The sequence below is a fragment of the Pan troglodytes genome, chromosome 1, assembly GCF_028858775.2.
Source record: "Pan troglodytes isolate AG18354 chromosome 1, NHGRI_mPanTro3-v2.0_pri, whole genome shotgun sequence".
NCBI classification, from domain to species: domain Eukaryota; kingdom Metazoa; phylum Chordata; class Mammalia; order Primates; family Hominidae; genus Pan; species Pan troglodytes.
The window spans coordinates 123,134,563-123,159,377 of record NC_072398.2 but is presented as its reverse complement, the minus strand read 5'-3'; the positions used below and the strand labels follow the sequence as shown (position 1 = coordinate 123,159,377).

General features: G+C 39.2%; 1 protein-coding gene across 1 annotated transcript in view; it reads right to left on the bottom strand.

Annotated features, from left to right (window-relative positions):
• The window catches only part of SLC25A24 (solute carrier family 25 member 24), a 64,122-nt gene that overhangs the window by 36,725 nt on the left and 2,582 nt on the right, over positions 1-24,815 (bottom strand). Inside the window, exons 2-3 of the mRNA XM_514375.8 lie at positions 12,813-12,939; positions 8,927-9,014 (exon numbers count right to left, since the gene is read on the bottom strand). Coding sequence (XP_514375.5) covers positions 8,927-9,014; positions 12,813-12,939 — 215 coding nt within the window. The remainder of the gene's footprint in view (positions 1-8,926; positions 9,015-12,812; positions 12,940-24,815) is intronic.

Here is a 24,815-nt window from a genome sequence, read left to right as displayed (position 1 = left end):
TAGAGAAGCAGAAACAATGGATGGTTAAAATCAAAAGAAATCAAAAGACAGTTCAGATATGGTGGCTCATGCCTGTAATCCCAGCACTTTGGTAGGGCAAGATGGGTGGATTGCTTGAGCCCAGGATTTCGATACCAGCCTAGATGATATGGTTTGGCTGTGTCCCCATCCAAATCTCATCTTGAGTTGTAGTTCCCATAATTTCCATGTGTCATGGGAGACAGCTGGTGGGAGGTAATTGAATTATGGGGGGTGGTCAACCCCATGCTGCTGTTCTCATGATAGTGAGTGAGTTCTCACGAGATACGATGGTTTTATAGGGCTTTTCCCTCTTTGCTCAGCACTTCTTCTTCCTGCCACCATGTGAAGGACATGTTTGCTTCCCTTTCTGCTATGGCTGTAAGTTATCTGAGGCCTCCCCAGCCATGCGAAACTGTGAGTCAATTAAACCTCTTTCTTTTATAAATTACTCATTCTCAGGCGGTTCTTTATAGCAGCGTGAGAATGAACTAATAGAGTAAATTGGTACTAGGAGTTGGGTGCTACTATAAGGATACCCAAAAATATGGAAGTGACTTTGGAACTGGGTAACAGGCAGAGGTTGGAACAGTTAGGAAGGTTCAGAAGAAGACTGGGAAAGTTTGGAACTTCTTAGAAATTTGGAGAGCTCAGAAGACAAAAAGAGGTGGGAAAGTTTGTAAGTTCCCAGAGACTTGTTGAATTGCTTTGACCTAAATGCTGATAGTAATATGGGCAATGAAGTCCAGGCTGAGATGATCTCAGATGGAGATGAGGAACTTGTTGGGAACTGGAGCAAAGATGACTCTTGTTATGCTATAGCAAAGAGACTGGTGGCTTTTTGCCCCTGCCCTAGAGATCTGTGGAACTTTGAACCTAAGAGAGATGATTTGGGGTATCAGGCAGAAGAAATTTCTAAGTGGCAAAGCATTCCACAGGAAGCAGAGGACAAAAGTTTGTCAAATTTGCACCCTGATGATGTGACAGAAAAGAAAAATCTACTTTCTGAGGAAAAAATTCAAGCCAGCGGCAGAAATCTGCATAAGAAACAAGGAGTGAAATGTTAATCACTAAGACAATGGGGGAAATGCCTCCAGGGCATTTCAGAGGTCTTCAGGAAGGGCCCTCCCATCATAGGCCCAGAGGCCCAGGAGGAAAAAATGGTTTCCTGGGCCAGGCCCAGGGCCTTGCTGCTTTGTGCAGTCTCAGGACTTGGTGCCCTGCATCCCAGCCATGGCTAAACGGAGCCAAGGTACAGCTCAGGCCATGGCTTCAGAAGGTGCAAGCCCCAAGCCCTGGCAGCTTCCACAAGGTGTTGAGTCTGCGGGTACACAGAAGATAAGAATTAAGGTTTGAGATCCTCTGCCTAGATTTCAGAGGATGTATGGAAATGCCTGGATGTCCAGACAGAAGTTTGCTGCAGGGGTGGAGCCCTTGAGGAGAACCTCTGCTAGGGCAGTGCAGAAGGGAAATGTGGGGTTGGAGCCTTCACACAGAGTCCCCACTGGAGCACTGCCTAGTGGAGCTGTGAAAAGAGGGCCACCATCCTCCAGTACCCAGAATAGTAGATCCACCGACAGCTTGCACCATGCACCTGGTAAAGCCACAGACACTCAACGCCAGCCTGTGAAAAGAGCCAGAAGGGGGTCTGTACCCTGAAAAGCCACAGGAGTACAGATGCCCAAGGCCATGGGAGCCCACTTCTTGCATTAGCATGAGCTGGATGTGTGATGTGGAGTCAAAGGAGATCATTTTGGAGCTTTAAGATTTGACTATTCCACTAGATTTCGGACTTACTTGGGGCCTGTAGCCCCTTCATTTTGGCCAATTTCTCCCATTTGGAACAAGTATATTTAATCAATGCCTGTACCCTCATTGTATCTAGGAAGTATAATAACTACCTTGCTTTTGATTTTACAGGCTTATAGGCAGAAGGGACTTGCCTTGTCTCTGATGAAACCTTGGACTTTTAGGTTAACGCTGGAATGAGTTAAGACGCTGGGGGACTGCTGGAAAGGCATTATTGTGTTTTGCAATATGAGAACATGGGATTTGGGAGGGACCAGGGCAAAAATGATATAGTTTGGCTGTGTCCTCACCCAAATCTCATTTTGAATTATAGTTCCAATAATCCCCACATGTCACGGGAGGGACCCAGTGGGAGGTAATTGAATCATGGAGGAGGCTACCCTCATTCTGATGTTCTCATGATAGTGAGTAACTTCTCATGAGATCTGATTATTTTATAAGGGTTTTTTTCCCTCTTTGCTAGGCACTGCTCCTCCTGCCATCATGTGAAGAAGGACGTGTTTGCTTCCCCTTCCACCATGATTGTAAGTTTCCTGAGGGCTCCTCAACCAAGCAAAAGTGTGAGTCAATTAAACCTCTTTCCTTTATAAATTACCCAGTCTCAGGCAGTTCTTTATAGCAGCATGAGAATGGACTAATACACTAGGCAACATGGCAAAACCACATCTCTACAAAAAATATAAAAATTAGCCAGGCATTGTGGTACAATGCCTGTAGTCCCAGGTACTCAGGAGGTGAGAGGATCAATTAAGCCAGGGAAGTCAAGGCTGCAATGAGCCATGATTGTGCCATTGCACTCCAGATGGGATGACAGAGCAAGACCCTTTCTCAAAAAAAAAAAAAATCAAAAAATGAAAAGACGGACAGTAATGAGTATTCATATAGCTATGGAGAAACTGAAACCTTCATTCATTGCTGCTGGGATTATAAAATGGTGTAGCCACTTTAGAAACAATTTGGAAGTTCTTCAAAATATTAAAGATATTTAATTAAATATTAAAGAATCTCTAGACAGGCTGACTGTTGAAGGGCATTCTCAGACAAAGCCAGTCTGCAAAGACTGAAATAAGTGCCTACTTCTTCAAATGCACAGATGTAAACACAAGGCCACAAACATCAACAACAATCAGGAACAAATGACACCACTAAAGAAACAAAATAAAGTACCAGCGACCATCCCTAAAGAAACAGAGATGTATGAACTGACATAGAATTCAAAGAAAGCTCAGCAAACTTCAAGAAAATACAAAGAAACAATTCAATGAAATTAGGAAAATAACGAGTGACCACAAAGAGAAAGGTAATAAAGAGATGAAATAATAAAAGAAAAAATCAAACAGAAATCATGGGGCTGAAAAATACAATGAACAAAATTAAAATGCAATATGGGAGCATCAACTGCAGAAGTGATCAAGAAGAAGAAAGAAACTATGAACTCAAAGACAGGTTGTTTGAAAATACACAGAGGAGAAAAAAGAATGAAAATGAACGAAGAAAGCTTACAAGATTTATGGAACAGCATCAAAAGAGCAAAGTTTTGAGTCACAGGAGTTGAAGAAGGAGAAAAGGAAGATAAAAGGGGTAAAAAGCTTAATTAAAGAAACAGTAACAGAAAATTTTCCAAACCTGGAGAAAGAGGTAAATATCTACATGCAGAAAAAGTCCAAGGTCTCTAATCAGATTCAATCCAAACAAGACTACCCCAAGACATATTACAATCAAACTATCAAAAATCAAAGACAATGAGAGGATCCTGAAAACAGCAAAAGATAAGAAGCAAATAACATATAAGAGAGTCCCAATATGGTTGGAAACAGACTTGTCAGCAGAGACCTAACAGGTCAGGAGAGAAAGGGATGATATATTTAAAGTGTTCAAGGAGAAAAATACCAACCAAGGGTAATGTACCCAGCAAAGTGTCCTTCAGAAATGAAGGAGAGATACTTTCCCAGACAAACAATAGCTGAGGGAGATAATCATGACCGCACCTATTTTATAAGAAACGTAAAAGGAGCTCCTCAAGCTAAAAGAAAAAGATGCTAATGAGTAACACAAAAACATCTGAAAGTATAAAACTGACTGATAAAAGAAAGTACACAGGTAAATTCAAAATACTCTAATACTGTAATGATGGTATGCAAATCACTTACATCTGTAGTAGGAAACAGAAAACTATTAAAAGTAATAATAGCTACAATAATTTAAGGGATACACAATATGAAAAGATGTAAACTGTGACATCAAAAATTCAAAATTTCAGGGGATTAAGTAAAAGTGTAGATTTTTTTTGTTTTGGGGGGTTTTTGCAATAAAAATTAAGTTATCAAGTTAAAATAAACTATTATAACTCTTAAGATGTTTTTTGTAACCTCTTGGTAACCACAAACCAAAAACCAATAGGAGATACACAAAAAATAAAAAGCAAGAAATCAAAACATACCACTAGAGAAAATCACTTAACCACAAAAAAAAGACAGCAAGAGAGGAAGAAAAGAATAAAGGATCTATAAAAGAACCATGAAACAATAAGCAAAATGGCAGTACAAAGTCCTTACTTATCAATAATTACCTTGAACATGAATGGATTAAATTATCCAATCAAAAAACACAGTGTCTGAGTGGATAAAAAAAACTAGATCCAACTATATGCTGCCCATGACAGACTCATTTCATCTGTAAAAATACACACAGACTGATGGTGAAGGAATGGAAAAAGATATTCCATGGAAACAGAAACCAAAGGAGAGCAGGAGTAACTTTACTTATATCATATAAAACAAACTTTAAGTCAGAAATTGTAAAGGAGAAACAAGGTTCCTATATAATGATAAAAGGGTCAATTCAACAAGAGGATACAATAGTAAGTTATATGAAGGCACTTTTACTCCACTCCTCCCATTTAAAACTTTCAGTGTCACACTTTATATATTTTATATTGCATATCCCTTAATAAGTTATGTAGCTATTGTTTTTTATAAATATATATGAACCCAACATCAGAGCACCTAAAGATAAATACCAAACATTGGCCAGGGGTGGTGGCTCACACCTGTAATCCCAGCACTTTGGGAGGCCAAGGCGGGTGGATCATGAAGTCAAGAGATCAAGACCATCCTGGCCAACATGGTGAAACCCCGTCTTTACTAAAAATACAAAAATTAGCTGGGCGTGGTGGCATGTGCCTGTAGTCCCAGCGACTCGGGAGGCTGAGGCAGGAGAATCGCTTGAACCGTGAGGCAGGGGCTGCAGTGAGCCGAGACCCTGCCACTGCACTCCAGCCTGGCGACAGAGTGAGACTCCGTCTCAAAAACAACAACAACAACAACAACAACAAATAAAATAAAATAAAATAAAAACCATTAATACGTCTGAAAGGAGAGATAGACTGCAATACAGCAATAGTAGGGGACTTCAACACCCTACCTTCAGCAATAGACAAATCATCTCAACAGAAAATCAGTAAGAAACATCAGACTTAAACTATACTCTAGAACAAATGGACAGATCAGACATAAAACATTTCACCTAATGGCAAGAGAATACACATTCTTCTCAACTGCACATGGAACATGCACCAGGGGATATCATATGTTAGGCCACAAAACAAGTCTTAACAAATTTAAGCAGAATGAAATCATATCAAGTTTCTTTTCCAACCACAATAATAAAAAACTAGAAATCAGGCCAGGCGCGGTGGCTCACGCCTGTAATCCTAGCACTCTGGGAGGCCGAGGCGGGCAGATCACGAGGCCAGGAGATCAAGACCATCCTGGCTAACACAGTGAAACCCCGTCTCTACTCAACACACAAAAAATTAGCCGGGCATGGTGGCGGGTGCCTGTAGTCCCAGCTACTCGGGAGGCTGAGGCAGGACAATGACGGGAACCCGGGAGGTGGAGCTTGCAGTGAGCCAAGATCGGGCCACAGCCCTCCAGCTCGAGGACAGAGTGAGACTCCGTCTCAAAAAACAACAACAACAACTAGAAATCAGTAACAGAGGTGCTTCAGCAAATTCACAAATACATGGAAATTAAACAACATGCTCCTGAATGATCAGTGGGTCAATGAAGAAACTGAAAGCAAAATTCAAAAATTTCCTGAGATGAAAAAAAATGGAAACACATAATACCAAAACCCATGGAACACAGTAAAAGCAGTTTTAAGAGCAAAGTTTATGGCAGTAAATGCCTACATAAAAACAAAAAACCTCAAATAAACAACCAAAAAACCCCAATAGACATTTTTCAAAGACATACAAATGGCCAAAAAGTACAAGAAAAAAAAAAAAAAGCTCGATATCACTAATTACCACAGAAATGCAAATAAAAGCCACAATGAGATATCACCTCATACTACACTTAGAATGACTATTACCAAAGAGACAAAAGATAACAAGTGTTGGCAAGTATGTAGAGAAAAGGGAACTTTTGCACCCTGTTGGTGAGGAGTTAAACTAATACAGCCATTATGGAAAGCAGTATGGAGTTCCTTTAAAAATTAAATATAGAACTACCATATGATCCTGCAATCCCACCACTGTATGTATGTGTGTGTATACATATATATATATATACATATATAAAATGAAATCAATATGTCAAAGAGCCATGTGCATTCCCATGTTCATTATAGCACTATTCACAATAGCCAAGATACGGAATCAACCTAAGTGTCCACCAATGCATGAAGAGAGAAAATGTGCTATACATATACAATAGAAAACTATTCGGCCATTAAAAAAAGAAGGAAATCCTGTTATCTGTAACAACATGAATGAAATAAGCCTGGTAAAGACAAATAAATACTGCATGATCTCACTCATGTGGAATCAGAAAAAGTTAATCTCATAGAAGCAGAGAGCAGAATACTTTGGGAGTCGGGTATGGTTTGTGTTAAAGGACACACAATTTCAGCTTGACATGAGGAATAAGTTCAAGAGCTCCACTGTACAACATGAAGACTACAATTAATAATAATATATTATATTCTCGAAAAATACTAAGAGAATGGATGTAAAGTGTTCTCACCACAGAAATCATTAAGTATGAGATGTATCATGTTAATTAGCTAGACTTAGTCACTCCACAATGTACATATACTTCAAAACATCATGTTGTACATGATAAATACATATAATTCTGTCAATTTAAAAATAAATAAATGTTTTAAGTCACTGAATTGTATACTTTAGAAAAGTGAATTTATGGCATGTGAATTACATCTCAGTAAAGCTGCTGGCTGGGTGCGGTGGCTCACTTCTGTAATCCCAGCACTTTGGGAGGCCAAGATGGGTGGATCACCTGATGTCAGGAGTTCGAGACAAGCCTGACCAATATGGTGCAAACCCGTCTCTAGTAAAAATAAAAAAAAAAATAGCCAGGCGTGGTGGCGCGTGCCTATAGTCCCAACTACTCAGGAGGCTGAGGCAGGAGAATTGCTTGAACCTGGGAGGCGGAGGTTGCAGTGAGCTGAGATCGCACCATTGCACTCCAGCCTGGGCAACAGAGCTAGACTCCATCTCAAAAAAAAAAAAAAAAGTTACCATAAAATATTTATATTAAAAATTGTGTCACTACTTTTAAATATCCAACCCTCTGCATTATCCTTTGCTATGGACTGAGCTGTGTCCCTCCCAAATCCAAATGTTGAGGCCCTAACCCACCGTGTGATTATATCTGGAGATAGCATCTTTAGGGGGTAAAGTCAAATAAAGTCATAAGAATGGAACCCTGATCCAACAGGACTATGGCCTTATAATAGAAATCAAGAGAAAGATCTCTCTCTCTCTCTCTCTCTCTTTCTCTCTCTCTCTCTCTCTCTCTCTGCCATATGACAATACAGTGAGAAGGGGTCTATCTGCAAGCCAGAAAGAGAGCCCTCACTACAACCCAACCATGCTGGCACTCTCATCTTAAACTTCCAGCTCCCAGACCTGTGAAAAACTAAATTTCCGTTGTTTAATGCATCCAGCCTATGGTATTTTGTCATGGCAGCTAAGCTAATACTTCTTAGTCTATTCTGAAGCTTGGGCTTAGAATTTGCATTATTCCTAAAGCTATCAAAGAAAATATAGGAATATGATTTCTGGCCTAACAGCCAGGGAAACGCCCTCACTTTCCTAGAAGAATATTACTTTAGAAGCAGAATATTATATGCTCTATATCTCACTGTCCAAATTCTGTTTATCTTCTTTTCATGTTTTAGGTTTTCATTTCCTCAGGAAAGCCCTTCTCATCTAGTACTAACAAAAGTCATTACGTGCTCAGCCTTGAGACTTTGAGCCTTCCTCTTGAGTAGCTGTTTGTAAAAGAAATTATGAAGAGAGAGAAAGGATGAAAATGCTACTGGCACAGATATAAAATGAGATAAATTCAATAACAAAGCCATTTAGAAAGTTTTTTTAGACAATGTGAGGACTGAAAATATTCACAACAATATTAATACAATGTAATTGTCCTTTTCTGTTTTACGTTATCATAAAAAATCAGTTCCTGCCCTATGTTTATAGCAACAGAGTATTTGAGAGCACCTGGGCTGCAGAGATTACTGCTCTATCCCATGAAACAAAACATTAAGAGTATAAAAGTCTGACTTAAATAGTCAAACTGATTGCCCCAGACAATAAGGTTCAAATTTGCATTTCTGTTTTCTGAAAGTTTAAACAGGTATTTCTTTGTTAGCTTGGAGAGCTTAGTAATTTCCCTTTTTTCCAGTCACATGTAGGTTAAATAATGTGATGAATCTGCTAGTCTTCTTAGTTTGAATCAATGAGTTTTACTGTCACATTAGAAACCAAATGGAGAAAAAGCAACACCAAAACTCTTTAGCTCCTCATCTATGGAGTTAAAACCTTACTTCCTGCCATTCCACTATCCTTTGAGGCCTTGAAAGAAAGAGTCCAGTCTGAGCTTACACTTCCCATTCTTACACTTTAGATAAATGTACACATACAAAATGAATGAGAGGAAAAAAGACAAAATGATCTTGGATATACATAATGAAGACTAGGGAGGTGTTTTAAAGCCACACTTACAAACACAGAGTTCTAATGCAGGATATTAAAGTGAAAGTCAATTGTTGACCAACATGAAGAGCTTACCTTTGAAGAATCAACTCTGCTTGTTGTTCAGAAATAGTCAGACCCAGTGTCTGGAGAGACTGGACAATTTCTGAAGCCTCAATTTTTCCTTTAAAAAAATAAAAAGGGCAAAAAATAAAACTCAGAACTGATAAGAACCACAGAAATTATGAATTTCAAATCTCTCATTTAAGAGAAAGCTTTAAACTGATTAAGGCAAAATTATGCATGTAGGTGAGTTATAGACTTGCTTAAATGCCTATCCCAACATCAATACTAAAAATGTAACAAATACATTAAAAAATAAATACACATTTTTTAAAATTCAGTAATTATAACAGCCTTATAGATAAATAATATTCCTCCAAAGAGACTGACTTCTCAAGTGGCCTTACCAAGTAATGTAATTAAGAAGTAGCAGAACTAAGATCCAAATCAAGATATTCTAACTCCAAGATAAATTCAATTAAAGTAGGATCTACTCATTTTAAAAGTACCTATTTCTACATTTTTAATAAATTACTAGACATTTACTATGCAAAACATCATATATGACTGAGTTAAAGAGAAGTAGTAAATGAGGAAATAGAGCTAAAGCACAGACTATTCTTTTAAAAATCTAGCAGTAAAAGGCCAAGCACAGTGACTCACACCTGCAATCCCAGCACTTTTGGAGGCTGAGGCGGGTGGTTCACCTGAGGTCAGCAGTTAGAGAGCAGTGTGGCCAACATGGTGAAACCCCGTCTCTACTAAAAATAGAAAAATCAGCCAGGCATGGTGGCAGGTGCCCATAATCCCAGCTACTTGGGAGGCTAAGAGAGGAAAATTGCTTGAAGCTGGGAGGCGGAGGTTTCAGTGAGCTGAGATCGCACCACTGCACCCCAGCCTGGGTGACAGAGTGAGACTCCATCTCAAAAATAAATAAATAAAAATAAAAATCTGGCAGTAAAAATAAGGGAGCAAGGATAAAAGAACAACAAAAGACAGAAAATTTTTAATACTAGGGAAATTAGAGCATGTTTGTGGACAGAAGGAGAACATTCAGAAGACAGGAAGAGAAAATAGAAAATAAAATAGAAGCAATAAATGTAAGCACTGCTGTATTTCCTTCTAGCAGCTCACAGGCTCATGAGAATCCTAAGACTACTGTACATGAAAAAGAATGAAACAAAACAAAGTAAGAGAGGGTCTGGTGCTGAAGCAGCATAAACAGCTGACTTCTCCAGAAAAAGAGGAAGACCAAAATTACTGTTAGTGGTGAAAGGATAGACTTTCTTGGAGAAAGGATCCTGGAGAGATGATAGGATTCTGAGAGAATCCTTCTGGGGAGAGGGAAGGAGCAGCATGAGAATCTGGACCATGTAAGGACAGTGAGAGGCAGCATCTGTTAGTAAAGAAATTATGCAAATACCCTTCTGAATATTCTCCTTTAGAAATGCACTCTTAAAGAGATATGGTTAATTCTCATTATTCACAGCAATCATCTTCCATAAAGTTCTATATTCATTGCAAACACTGAATTAGCAAATACCAAACCATTGTTCCTACAGGAAAAACAGGGTTAGGTTCCTGTGAGCCTCTGATTACAACACTTTCATCAACTGATTAATACATAACCATGTCTTATGTCTGTTTCTGTTTGAAGGCACCTCATTTAATGTGTGCTGTTGATTCACTAACATTGAATTTGGGGCAAAGCTTATCAAACGCATATATTTTCTCCATAAGGCATGCTATGGCTTTCTTGCACTTAGGAACACTAGACAGCACTTCAGCACTACCTTTGGGGAACATTTTAAAAAGGAAATTACCAACAAAAATACAAAAATGCAAAAACTGGCACAAAATAGACCTTGAAAGGGATACTTGCTAGTTAATAGTATGAGAGCTGAAACAAGAAGGCAGAATGTTGCCTTATTCTACTAGCTAGGAATGTACATGCTGAGCAACTCAAGTTTTTCACTGCTCTGTGCATGTCCATGAATGCCTGGGAAAGTACTGTGAGTATATATTTTGGGGTTACTTTGGGGATAAATTTTATTGAGTAGGCAAATTTGCAAATACAGAATCCCCAAATAATGAGGATCAACTGTATATGTTTTGCATTAAGGAAGTCTAAAAAATAAAAATATGAACCAATAATGCCACATTGTTTTAAAATACACAAACATGGGAAATTAGGGAAACATTGTGTAGATTTCCTACAAATATACCATCAAAATTTCATCTTTAATTATTGCCTCTGGTTCATTTAGAATTTTATAAAATGAACAATTGATATGTACACTACTAATGCACTGGGATAATTGACCTCTGATTATCTGGCAATTGATCTTAAGGTAGCTCCATCTCTCAGCTACTGCCTGCCATAGCAGCACACAGACAATCTGACCTGCAAGACAATCTGAACTGCAGAGGGTCGATGTTGGAATGAAAGTTTGCAGAGAAGAAAGAAAACTGAGTTTTGCTAGAAGACTGGACTAAGGCTAGACTTAGGGGCATATATTGTAAGGCTTATGGGCAACAAATGTTCCAATAGTACTACTTTCCAACCCAAACTCAGCTCTTCCTGGCTGAGAGTCACAGATGTGAATAATCTTCAAAACCATCTAGAGTTTAGTTTGTTTGTTTGAAGGAACTTGCTTTGAATTAAACTTTAATATTCATTGTAAATCAGGGGATGGCAAACTATAACCCTCAAGCCAAATAAGGTGTATTAACTATCTTTGTAAATAAAGTTTTATTGGAAATCAGTCATCCCCATTCATTTACATATTATCCATGGCTGCTTTTGAGGTACAGCAGCAGAGACAAGTAGCTACAACTGAGACCACATGACCCACAAAGCTAAAATATTTATTATCTGGACTTCTGGACAAAAAAGTTTGCTGATCTCAGACATGAACCACATTTCCTCTCAATCTATTTGTTTAACCTGTTTCTTTAATAACAAGTCTGTAAATGAAATGACCTTGACTATTCACAAGTAGGGAGGGGTTTGGTGCTGCATTATAATTTTTATAAATTCTCTCTTCCTGTTAAAGGTTACCTCTAGTGATGAGGGCTTCAAGACCCTATTTCCAATTAGAATTAGATAAGGTCTTCAGAGTAGGGCCCCCATGATGGGACTAGTGGCTTTTTAAGAAGAGGAAGAGAGATCTGAGGTAGTGCATTTGCTCTGTGATGCCTGCTAGCATGTTATGACATAGTAAGAGGCCCTCACCAGATTCGGCTCCTCAACTTTGAACTTCCCAGCCTCCAGAACTATAAGAAATAAATTTCATTTCTTCATAAATTACCCAGTCTGTGGTATTCCATTACAGCAACAGAAAACAGATTAAGACAAACTCCAACCTATTAATCGAAATATAGAAGTCATAATCTTAACCAGAAGGTACACACTTAAACGTTTATATGCTATTTTTCCCTAATTTCCAGGATCAGAGATATCTTCTCTAAATTAATTCTTCCAAAAAGACTAACAGATGCAAGATAATCTGAAAGTTTTTTAAATTTTAGATGACACAACTGTCATTCTTCTATACAAATAAAAAGAAATCTCATTTTACCCAGAGGACAAGAAAATATAATTATTATTTTTAACCTACAGGTTTAACTCAAATCAGCATAATGTTCCATAGTTAACATTTACAACAGGCCCTGCCCACAGTTTTTAATTCAGAAATGTAATTCATTACATTTCAAAGTAATGAAAAAGAAAAGCTATCTATAAGTTTTCTTCACTAATATAAACTCTACATAAAAATCACATTACTAAAAAAAAGTATTAACACAAATAATAATTATCATCTAAAACCAGAGAGATTAAATAAGCATCCTTTTAGACTCTTGAAAGCATGATAAATGCTTCTTCATAGCTGGTGATAAATACAAAAGAAAGACACACCATCATTATTCTTGTCTAAACTCTTAAATGCCAATTTCATTTTCTTCTCATGGTCTTTAAGGTACTTCATAAATTCTTCAAAATCCAGCTTCCCATCTTTGTTGACATCTCCAGTAGTAAAAATTTTCTATAAAAAAAATTAGAGAGAAGTTATTGCCAATATGGGCTGATGCACTAAATTATTTCTACACATATTTCAAGCAGATTAGCTGTTTTCCTAAAAGACTATAGTACCTATTTTTGGCCAGATGTATCATCATTCATTGTCGCAAAGATCTATAATAAAAGTAATTCCACTACTGCAAAAAGATTCTGAGTCTTGTGTTAAATTTTCAATCAGAAAAATGATGCATTGATTTTTATAAAACATGACATTTTTAAAGCTAATCTAACCACACCCTAAATTTCTTGACATGTACTTTATAAACCCCAAGATAGAAGACAACCACTTGACCTACCACAGGATTTAAAATATTGCAGCACTTTGGGAGGCTGATGGGGGAGGATCACTTGAGGTCAGGATTCAAGACCAGACTGGACAACATAGTGAGACCTCATCTCCATAAAAAATTTTTAAAATTAGCCAGATGTGTTGGTGCATGCCTGTAAATACTAGCTATTGGAGGCTGAGGTAGGAGGATCACTTGAGCCCAGGAATTTGAGGTTACAGTGAGCAATATTGCACCACTGCAGTCTAACCTGGTGACAGAGCAAGACCCTGTCTCTAAAAAAGGAAGAAAGAAGAAAGCCTAAAATAGTGTTTTCCCCTTTGATTTCAAAAATTAAATAATCTTTTACTAAGGATGATCCATACAAAAAGCTGTCATAGCAAACTGTAAGCCCTCTCCTACCACCACCCAAAATATAACCTATCTACCTATTATGACACTCATAGTCACCCACTCGAAGCTTACAAATTCTACTGTTCTGATGGTCATGCTCTTCTGGGTAAATAATGCCAAGGTGGGCTGGGCACAGTGGCTCATTCCTATAATCCCAGCACTTTGGGAGGCTGAGGCGGGCAGATCACCTGAGGTCAGGAGTTCAAGACCAACCTGACCAACATGGAGAACCCCCATCTCTACTAAAAATACAAAATTAGTTGGGCATGGTGGCGCATGCCTGTAATCCCAGCTACTTGGGAGGCTGAGGCAAAAGAATCGCTTGAGCCTGGGAGGTGGAGATTGCTGTGAGCCGAGATCGCACCATTGCACACCAGCCTAGGCAATAAGAGTGAAACTCTATCTCAAAAAAAAAAAATTAAAAAAAATAATGCCACATTGTGACTGGATGGTTTCATGGTCATGGTCAGATCTCCAACCTCCAGACTGAGAGACAGATCTGAAACTTGTGAGCTGCAACTAAAGCTACACTTAGAGAAAGATTTATGGTTTAAAATGCATAATTAGAAAAGAAGAAAGACTGGAAATCGGTGACCCATCATTGAGGCTTATCTCAATCTCAAGAAATTATTTTAAAATTAAGCAAAAAAGAAGTTGAAGGAAATAAAGAGCAAAAAGTAATGAGAAAGAAAACACACCATTGGGAGGATTAACAAAGCCAAAAGATGGTTCTTTGAAAAGACTAATAAAATTGATAAACTCCTAAAACTGGCAAATAACCAATGTCAGAAAGTAAAGATGGAAACTACTAGACACTATAGACATTAATGATATTATGAACAGCTTTATATCAAAAATATGAAAGTGAGATAACAAATGCCTACAAAAACAACTTATTAAAAACTGACATAAGACAGCAGAAAGTCTGAGTAGCCCTATACTCAGATTTTAAAGAAATTTAAAGTGTAATTTGAAAACATTTCCATGAAGAAAAATCGAGGCCCCCATGGTTTTAACAATAATGTCTACCAAACTTTAAGAAAAAAACACCAATTTTCCAGAGAACAGAAAGGGTGGGAACATTTTCCAACCCATTTTATGAGGCGGGTATACACTTGATTCTAAAACCTAACAGGGACATCACAAAAAAAGGAAAATTACAAGCAATGTCAACTAGTGAAAAAGATGCAAAACTCCTGTATAAAATATTAGCGAATCAAATCTAATAATACACAAATAGATAAGACATTATATATATATATATACATATTCATGCACTGTATACATTTCAGTCAATGATAGACCATATATATGACAGTGATTTAGTAAGTTTATAGTACTATATTTTCACCATGGAATACTACACAGCCATAAAGAAGAATAAAATCATGTCCTCTGCAGCAACATGGATGCAGCTGAAGGCCATTATCCTAAGCAAATCAACGCAGAAATAGAAAACCAAACACCACAAGTTCTCACATACACATGGGAGCAAAACATGGGGTGCACACGGATATAAAGATGGGAAAAGCAGAAACTGGGGACTACAAGAATGGGGAGGGAATGGACAAGGGTTGAAAAATTATCGATTGGGTACTATGCTCACTACCTGGGTGACAGGGTTCAATTGTACCCCAAACCTCAGCATCATGCAATATACCCTTGTAACAAATGTGCACATACCCCCCAAATCTCAACTAAAAGTTGAAAAAAATTACCATATTTTTACTGTATCTTTTCTATGTTTAGATACACAAATACTTAGTGTGTTATAACTGCCTACAGTATTCAGTAAAGTAACCTGCTATAATCCAAGAGAAAAATATCACAGCATTCTGTGGCGCCATTTACGTACTGAAGTTTCATCTGAGAGGTTTATATTTTGGCCAATGGAAATATCAGCGAACAAGAATAGTCACCGACCAAAAGGGGCTTGCTGCCCGATGAACTAGAAGTCAATACTATAATACCAGGTTTTGAGAAAAGAAAAGCTTTTTATTGCAAGATGACCCACAAGAAGACAGAAGTCCAGCTCAAATCTGTCTCCCTATGCTGCTTTAAGGTAGTTATTAGAAAAGGTTTGGGGGCGGATTCTGGGATTAGTGGGTGATTGGTGGAAGGAAATGGGGAGGTCTCCGAAGTCCTTAGGCATGCATAGTTACCTCTTCATGCTACCTCACGGATCATGTGTGAAAATCCGGGGGGAGTTAGTATAAAATATGTGGTGGAAATTTGGGCTGTAACATCACCAAGTTAGTTCTGTGCAGACTTGAGTTGGCCATATTCATTCCAACCAGTTTTAGCCAGTTTTGTGTTATCTTACAAGTGGAGAGATTTTCAGTGTTTCAACAAGTTGCTTCTTTGTTAACCTGTCATTCTGAAAACAAGATTTTCTCTTAGTCATTGGTTCCTTTCACTCTTTGGGGCCACAGTTTTCACTAACATTTTGGAAGTAACAAGTTAAAGGACATCCCTGACCCTATTTTTGAACAGTTTTTTTTTTAACCCATATTTCTGCAGCATTTCTGATGGTAAATCAAGAGTTATGATTGCCTAATGAGTCTGACTTAACAATACAATAGTCCTCCCTTATCCACAGTTTCACTCTCCACAGTTTCAGTTACCTGCAGTCAATCATGGTCTGAACTATTAAATGGAAAACTCCAGAAACAAACAACTCATAAGTTTTAAATTGCACACCATTCTGAGTAGCATGATAAAATCTCTCAACATTCTGTGCCATCCTGCCCAGGAGGTGAATGTCCTTTTGTCCAGCATATCCACACTATAGATGCTACTTGCCTGTTAGTCACTTAGTAGCTGAACCAGTTATCAGATCAAAAATACATAGTCTATGGCTGGGCGCATGGTGGCTCACGCCTGTAATCCCAGCACTTTGGGAGGCCAAGGTGGGCGGATCACTTGAGGTCAGAAGTACGAGACCAGTCTGGCCAACTTGGTGAAATCCCGTTTCTACTAAAATTTAAAACAATTAGCCAGGAGTGGTGGCACATGCCTGTAGTCCCAGCTACTCCGGAGGTTGAGGCACAAGAATTGCTTGAACCCGGTAGACAGAGGTTGCAGTGAACCAAGACTGCACCCCTGCACTCAGCCTGGGTGACAGAGTGAGACTCCATCTCAAAAAAAAAAAAAAAAAGAGCTAAAGCTAATTAAAGATAAAGTAAAAAAATACTAAAATATATATATATGTATATATAGAGAGAGTATATATAGGGTTCAATATTACCCACAGTTTCAGGTATTCAGTGGGGGTCTTGGAAAATATGCCCTGCAGATAAAAGGGGACTACTATAATATGAAAGATTAGGAATGGATTCCCCTTTAAATTTTCCTGTATGTTCCTTGTAGAAATAAAAGACCAATCAAATGAGAAAAGTAAAATCTACTTGGCCCAAGTTTGCTATAGCAAGGGAGTCAGACACCCTCACTTGTGTATTGACAGAGACTCAAAGGCAGGCAGAGGAGTGGGAAAGCTTTACAGTGGGAAAAAGGGAAGGCTTCAGGCGTTTCCTGATTGGGGGCTGCTGGCCTGGGGAAGCTGTAGGAGGGCTCATTAGAAACGCGGCACCCTATTTGATTAGTAGGTGGTGCATATTTAGCTTTCTCTGGTTCGTCCTAAGTTGGAAGTGAAGAAAAAAATTAGGGGGGCTGTCGGTTATTAATCAAATTCTGACCATTTGGGGCTGTTACAGCAGTTATTGCATAACTTTGTGTATTGTCTCTAGAGATAGCAACCTGACTTCCTATAAGTCTGACATAACAGGCTGGTTTCCTGGTCTGTTTATTTTAGATTAAGGGCTGGTTTTCTGGGCAGACTGCTGTAAATTTTGAGTCAAAGTTCTATTTTTATTTATGGTCTGACCATTATCTCTTCGTATATTTAGTTTCTCAACTTTCACAGGAAAAAACAAAACAATATATTGTTCAAAAACAGACTATTTTCACAATAAAAAGTTATTGTTTTTGTATCTTAACACGACAATGTAAGTACCATTTCTTTTTTTTTTTTTTTAAATCGTTGAGTTTTGTCTATATAAACAAATTTTCCTACTGGGGAGGTGGAGACGTGTGGGAAGAGACCTCACATCAAAACCTCCTAACGATGTGACTGCCACTTGAGGAAAAGTCACAATGGTGCTCCTCTGAAACAGAATGTTCTGTGTGGTTGGTGCAGAATTCTCTGGGGATACCCCTCCCTTGGGTTTTGACATGTGAACCCTCATCAGTCACCACTAGGTACACAAAGCATCCTTGCCAAAAATGCAAGACAGATCTACAAACCTTTTGTTTCAATAAGGAAGAAATGTGTTTCAAAAGATTCGACTTGATAGTTAACCCAGAATTTCTTATGAAAGACTAGTTTATATCAAATAAACAAATACAAGTTACACTTGCAAATCTAAATATGAGTGTCTTTAAACAAATATGAAGAACACTTAACTTTTTTTTTTTTTTCTTTTTGAGATGGAGTCTCACTCTGTCACCCAGGTTGGAGTGCAGTGATGCAATCTCAGCTTGCTGCAACCTCTGCCTCCCAGGCTCAAGTGATTCTCCTGCCTCAGCCTCCTGGGACTACACACACCCACCACCACATCCGGTTAATTTTTGCATTTTTAGTAGAGATGGGGTTTTACCATATTGGCCAGGCTGGTCTTGAACTCCTGGCCCCAAGTGATCCACCTGCCTTGGCCTCCCAAAGTGCTGGAATTACAGGCATGAGCCACTGCACCTGAACAAGAACACTTAACTTTAAAAGGAGAAACACTGCTTTTTTCTAGGAATTAAAAATCCAGATAAGCTTTGCAGAAATAACATTTTGGACTGAATTGGTCCACAGAAAGTACACAGTCCAGGCCTCTGATATAACAGATGAGGATACCAGGGTATGGGGCTTGGAATACAGAATGTGCTCAAACTAGAACTGACCCATGACTGAATGGACGCTTCAATATTCCCAAAGTTCACATGGCTAATAGAAAGAGTTTTACTAAATTTCAACATGACAGAACTCAACTGACAGTTTTTTGGGCACGAAGTACCAATTATCCAAAATAAATTCAATAGTCCACATGCTCATGATCTCCCAGTCTACCGGGTCAAACATCCAAAGAGCAAATATACTTATAAAGTAATTATTATATACAATAATAAATTCCAAATGAAAAATGACTTGGAAATACTGCAATAGGAGTATGTACGAAGCACAACGTGCTGAGAAGGAGCCTGTAGGTTAGCCTTCTGGGGAAGAGAAGGGTTAGCCTAAGCTCGGTACTGATAACTAGGGTCTATTAATTAAGGCATATTATGAGGAAACCTCAGCACTAGTGAAACCCAAGAGTAAAAGCCACTTCCACTGCCCCCTTCCAGGAACAGAAACCAAAACATAACATCAGAAAATTTCCAATCACCACCCCACTCCCAAATACACGTAGAGTGATGATCCCAGTTCTCTGAACTGGGGAGGGTGCATCTTTGGCCTAGACGCCCCTCTGGGTGACTAATGACAGGTGAGCACATTGAACAAGGTGACTCCTAAGACAAGGCTGTATGTAGCCAACATCTTGAGAGCAATCTGAAGTTGGAGATTTTACTACAGCCAGGGAGAAAACGGAGAAAAATACTTGAGAAATGTGTTAGCTGTGTTGTTATTCTTAATAAACGGTAACGCTGGTCAACCACCTGAACACTGCAGTGAGCCCAGGTCAAGCTTGACAATATGTAAATTTTGCCCTCTCTGCCCAATGCCTCTCCAGGGCTCCCAGCCCCAACGTCTCTCTGATTACAGCCCCAGTGAGACCCATCTTCGCTTCCTCTAGAGATTGAATGGCCCCTATATCCTCCAGGCCTTCCTGAAGCTCAAAAATGTCCAAGGTCCCATCCTTGTTATAGTCCAGGTACCAAAAGAGATCTCCGTAGAGGGAGTCCATCGAGGATGTCTCCCTCGCAGCTCCGCGGCCTGAGTGAGCCCCAGGGGGGTGGAAGTGCGACGGACCAACGGGATCTCTGCCCACCACACACGTCCAGTGGGAAGAGGCCTAAGACAGCATCCTCCTCAGGGGCGCCAAACACAAAGCACCTTCATCGGTTAAAGCTCTGGAAGGAGAGGGCTCATCCTAACGGCTTCAGCGCAAAGGCGGGAGCACGCAGGACCCGGGACCTGCGTGGGACCGCACTCTGGGCTGCGCTGGGAGACCGCGGAGTTCCTGCCTCACTCACGTCTGATCAGAAGCCCCGGCCTCCCACTCCAGGAAGAGTCCAGTCAGGGCAACTCACGCCCCTTTCCCCAGAAACTTCCAGGGAGAACCCAGCACAGGGCCATATGAAAGCATAGCTTCTCTTTTGGAGAGAAGTAGGTTGGGAATGTTGGGACGTGGGCTATTGCAGCATAAGTGACTGGCGGTGGCGGCCTGCCAACATTTAAAAAAAATTGTTTGGCTGCACCTGTCTAGGAATCCTTCTTTTTAAAAATCTTTATAATGATTGTTTAAAATAAAATAATTTTATTGTAGATTCAGGGGTTACACCATCAGCTTGTTACAAGGGTATACTGTGTGATACTGGGGTTTGAGCTCCTAATCGTGCCATCACCCAGGTTGTGAACAAAGTACCCAGTAGGAAGTTTTCCAGCCCTTGCCCTCCTCCCTCCCTCCCCCCTTTTGGAGTCCCTAGGGTCTACTGTTCCCATCTTTATGCCCCATTTACCCAAGGTGTAGCTCCCCCTGTAAATGAGAACACAGTATTTTTCTGTTTCTACAATAATTCGTTTAAGTTATTGGCTTCCAGCTGCATTCATGTTGCTGCAAAGGACATGATTTTGCTCCTTTTTTATGGCTGCATAGTATTCCATGGTGTGTATGTACCACATTTTCTTTATCCAATCTGCTGCTGATGGGTACCTACATTGTGTTGTAGGAATCCTTTTCTAAGGTTGCAGCACTGGAGAACTGCTGTAATAAAGACTAGGAATTGAATGAAAATCTGCCCACATGGGCCCTTTCTTCTGTGACACCTCCCCTCACAGTTTTTTATCTTTTATCTTCATCCAACCACTACAATGGCTCCAGGGCAAGCCCATCCTTCAGCTGTTAGTGGCTGGATTGGAAAGATGATCTCAAAATAGGCAAAAGTTCAGTGATCTTGGGTCCCAGAGAGAAGTCAGGAGATACTCATAAATACTATCTAAGGCTTCCTCTTAATCCTCACCCTCCGGAACCACAGAGGGCCCTGGCTTCCCCAGACCAACACCTGTGCTCCCTCATCCTGCACCACTGGGAATATGGAGGTGCAGTTTCACAATAAAAACTCTCCACTTTTTATGTAATTTATTTTCCTAAATATGGAGATTGGGTACCCTAAAAAGTTGAATATTAAAATTCAAAAAGAAAATTTAATTTAGCCATTATCTGTAAGCTCTTGCTCTATACTACCCATCATGTCAGATACTGGGGACAAAAACAGACCATCACATGTCCTTGAAATACTCCTAGGTTTCCCTCTGGGAGGAGGTTGCACCATGGTTAGTCAAAAAAACTACTGTACGCTTCTCAATAAACATTTTCCCCCAGAGCTGTTGAGCAGTGGCAAATGTCTAATGCTGTTTCACAAGATGTGCTGTGGCCCAATCAAGAATGAATTCTTTCAAAAAGAGAATTTTATGGTCCACGGGGAATGGTCCTTCCCTGTGCAACACAGAGAATGTAGGTAGTGGCAAAGAGCCACAGAAGGCAGATAGCCAGGCAGAGAATGAGCCTTGGGTTAGAGTCTACAGGACCAAGCAGAAAAGACAGAAGTCATGGCCAGGGTGATAAGGAAAACAGACTGACAGCATTTAACAGAATTGACAGGAGAGAACAAACCATAGAGTTGAGAGTTTCATCTAATAAAAGGCAGGTAGTTTTGTTGAATAGCTCTTTCTGCTTTTTGAAATTACCCTGTTCATTATTTGCTTATTATTTTTTATTCCCCATGCACCTACACACACAGACAGACCTACTTACTATAGGGAGGGTTTTGAGAATACAGTGAAGAAGCTGTCAGTGTTGTTCACCACTATATCCCCAGTTCATTAAACAATGTCTGGCACTGTTTGAAAACATGAAATGAACGAATTTACTATTTATGCTAAGTTACTGGGTAGGTCTTACCATTCCTAGTTAACATTTGAGGCCTCCAGGCATTAAATAACATGCCCAAGGCCACAGTCTAGCAAGCGGTGAAAACATTTGAATGCTGTTCTGATTCCACAGCCTATAATAATAACCATTATATCCACTAAAACAGTTAATGTGTAGTAAACACTATGATCCACGTTTCAGAGTTAGGCTTCAAACTTTCTCAACAAATCCTTTTGTTTTCATAAATCCTGTCAAATATAGATACCTTGGTGGACTCCATTTGATCCTTAAAAAGATAAGATTTTTGAACTCAGCAGGGTCAAAAGAAGTTAAGCAGTGTATTACAGAATGTTGTCTTGTGGAAGCTTCTTTCTAAATGTTTTTTATGGAATACCGATAAAGAAAGTGGGCTAGGAAAATTATAAAGGTGAGTTGGGGCCTTAAACAATGGGCAATCATATACCAGGCAGAGAAGGGGGAATGAGAGAAATCTCAGGCAGAGAGAAGAAAATAAAGGGATCAATGTACATGGTTGTGGCCTAGTCAGGGAATATGGCATGTTGAGAGTTTGGAAAGGTGACAAAAGGCTTAGAATGCTACAAAGATGGAAAGGGTGTTTTATACCTTACTAAAGAATTCTTCCATTTTTTTCATTCTTTCAGATACTTTATTTCTGCAGAGAAGGATAACATCAAATTTAGAATATAAATCAGGAGAGAACACAAAAGATACAGATTTTATATATTTTAGAACATTTGACAGAAATGTAGCTGGAATTCCATTGTTTTTCTTATACCATAATCTTTCTGTTGTGATGCCCTAAAATTCACCCTATGATTTCTATATCATGTCTTCTTAATATTGTGCCAGAAACCATAACATGTCTGACAATTAAAATATTAAGGAAATGGGCTGGCCATGGTAGCTCATGCCTGTAATCTTAGCACTTTCAGAGGCAGAGGCAGGCAGATCACTAGAGGCCAGGAATTCAAGACCAGCCTGACCAACATGGCAAAATCCCATCTCTACTAGAAAATACAAAAGTTAACCAGGTGTGGTGGCATGTGCCTGTAATCTCAGCTGCTTGGGAGGCTGAGGCACAAGAATCGCTTGAATCCAGGAAGCAGAGGCTGCAGTGAGCCGAGATCGCGCTGCAGTGAGCCGAGATCGCACCACTGCACTCCAGCCTTGGTGATAGAGCAAGATTCTGTCTCCAGAAAAAAAAAAAAAAGCAATATTAATGAAATAAAAATGAAATGAACCCTCCTTGTTAACAGAGGAATTACTTAATGGAGTGAAATCCTGATTCCATTCAATGCAATAAACATTTGCTAAGCTACTATTCTTCTATGTGACTCTATTTTTTCTGTGATTGTAAATGTAAAAACTTAAAGACAGAGAATTTAAAAAATCATAGAATGTAAGAGTTAGAATGGCCCTTAAATCAGGTTACCAGTCCACCCACTCCTCTAACATTGGGTGATCATTCAGCATACACTTCATACCCGTGGGCACAGAGGTTCCTCAAGAAGTTCACCAGCTAGTAAACGGGATACCACATTTTAAAGGGTTTTTTAACATGAACTTTCATATTCTGCAACATATGACCTTGTTAAAAGCTCTGTCCAGGATGCAGGCAAGATATCTGCATTTTAAGAATAAGAAAGTAAAGCTCCAGTAAGGCTCAAACTTGACAAGGGTTACACGGTCAATTTACACCAAGGACGGAACTCTCTTGTAGCTTGCTGCTTCCCTTCTTGCTCTTGGTAATTGTCCTAGTCCATCTGGGCTGCTATGACAAAAATACTATTGGCTTACTTAAACAATAAGCATTGATTTCTTGCAGTTCCAGACACTGGAAGTCCTAGATCGAAGTGCTAGGAGATTTAGTGTCTAGTGAGGACCCACTTTCTGGTTCCATGGACCACTGTTTTCTCACTGTGTCCTCACATGGTGGAAGGGGCAAGGAAGGTCTTCCAGGTCACTTTTATACAAGCACTAATCCCATTCATGAAGGCTCCACAGGAAGAAAGAAGACGGGGGTAGAAGGAGGAAGACAAGAGGGAGAAGGAGGTGCATAAAGAGAAAATAACTGAAGACTTTTAAAAGGAAATAGGATTACTAGACAAGTATAAGACAATTAGTAATGGTTAAATACTGTATCTCCTTGTTCTCACACTACATTCTACTCTCAGTCTATACCCTTATACTACTGAGTCCTAGGAGAACTTAATGTGAATTTTCTCTAATTTTTAACTTTAATTTTTCACTAATTTCATAGTGAGGAGATTTGGAACATATAGAAAAGAAAGGTCATACCAGAAAAAAAAAAATGTAGCGCTTTCACTTCCAATTGGTTCTTAATTTTGTCTCAGGACTTGCCTTGAATCCTTTTCTCTTCCCTGGATAATTCTGGAACACTTAGTAATGGTTAGCTATTATATTCCTTATGCCTATTTCTACATTCTACTCTTATTTCTACATTCTTTCCATCTAAAATCTAAAGAAACTTAAACAGAAATTTGTTTTCTTCTAAATGCTCAATTCATTACAAATGCTTGGAAACACGGAGATGAGATCAAATCAGATGAAAATTTATAGAGATTTTGCTTCAAGCTGAGTATTTGGCTTAGATACAAACTACTACCTTGAAACTTTCCACCGAAGAGTCACCCCACAGTTCTCACTTCTATGCTCAAGTAGCCAATGTCCTCACTCCTTGACATTACACAAACCCCTGACATGCCTCTGAAATTTTCTCCCATAAAGGTTGACTGTGTAATCCTAATTCTATCCCACGTGTGATGGTTAATTTTATGTATCAACTCGTCTGGACTAAGGGATGCCCAGATAGCTGGTAAAACATGATTTCTGGGTGTGTCTGTGAGGATGTCTCTGGAGGAGGGTAGCATTTGAATCAGTAAACCAATTAAAGAAGACTGCCCTCACCAAATGGGTAGGCATAATGCAATCCTGTGGAGGATGTAAATAGAACCAAAAGGCAAAGCAAGTGCTACGTTTTGTTT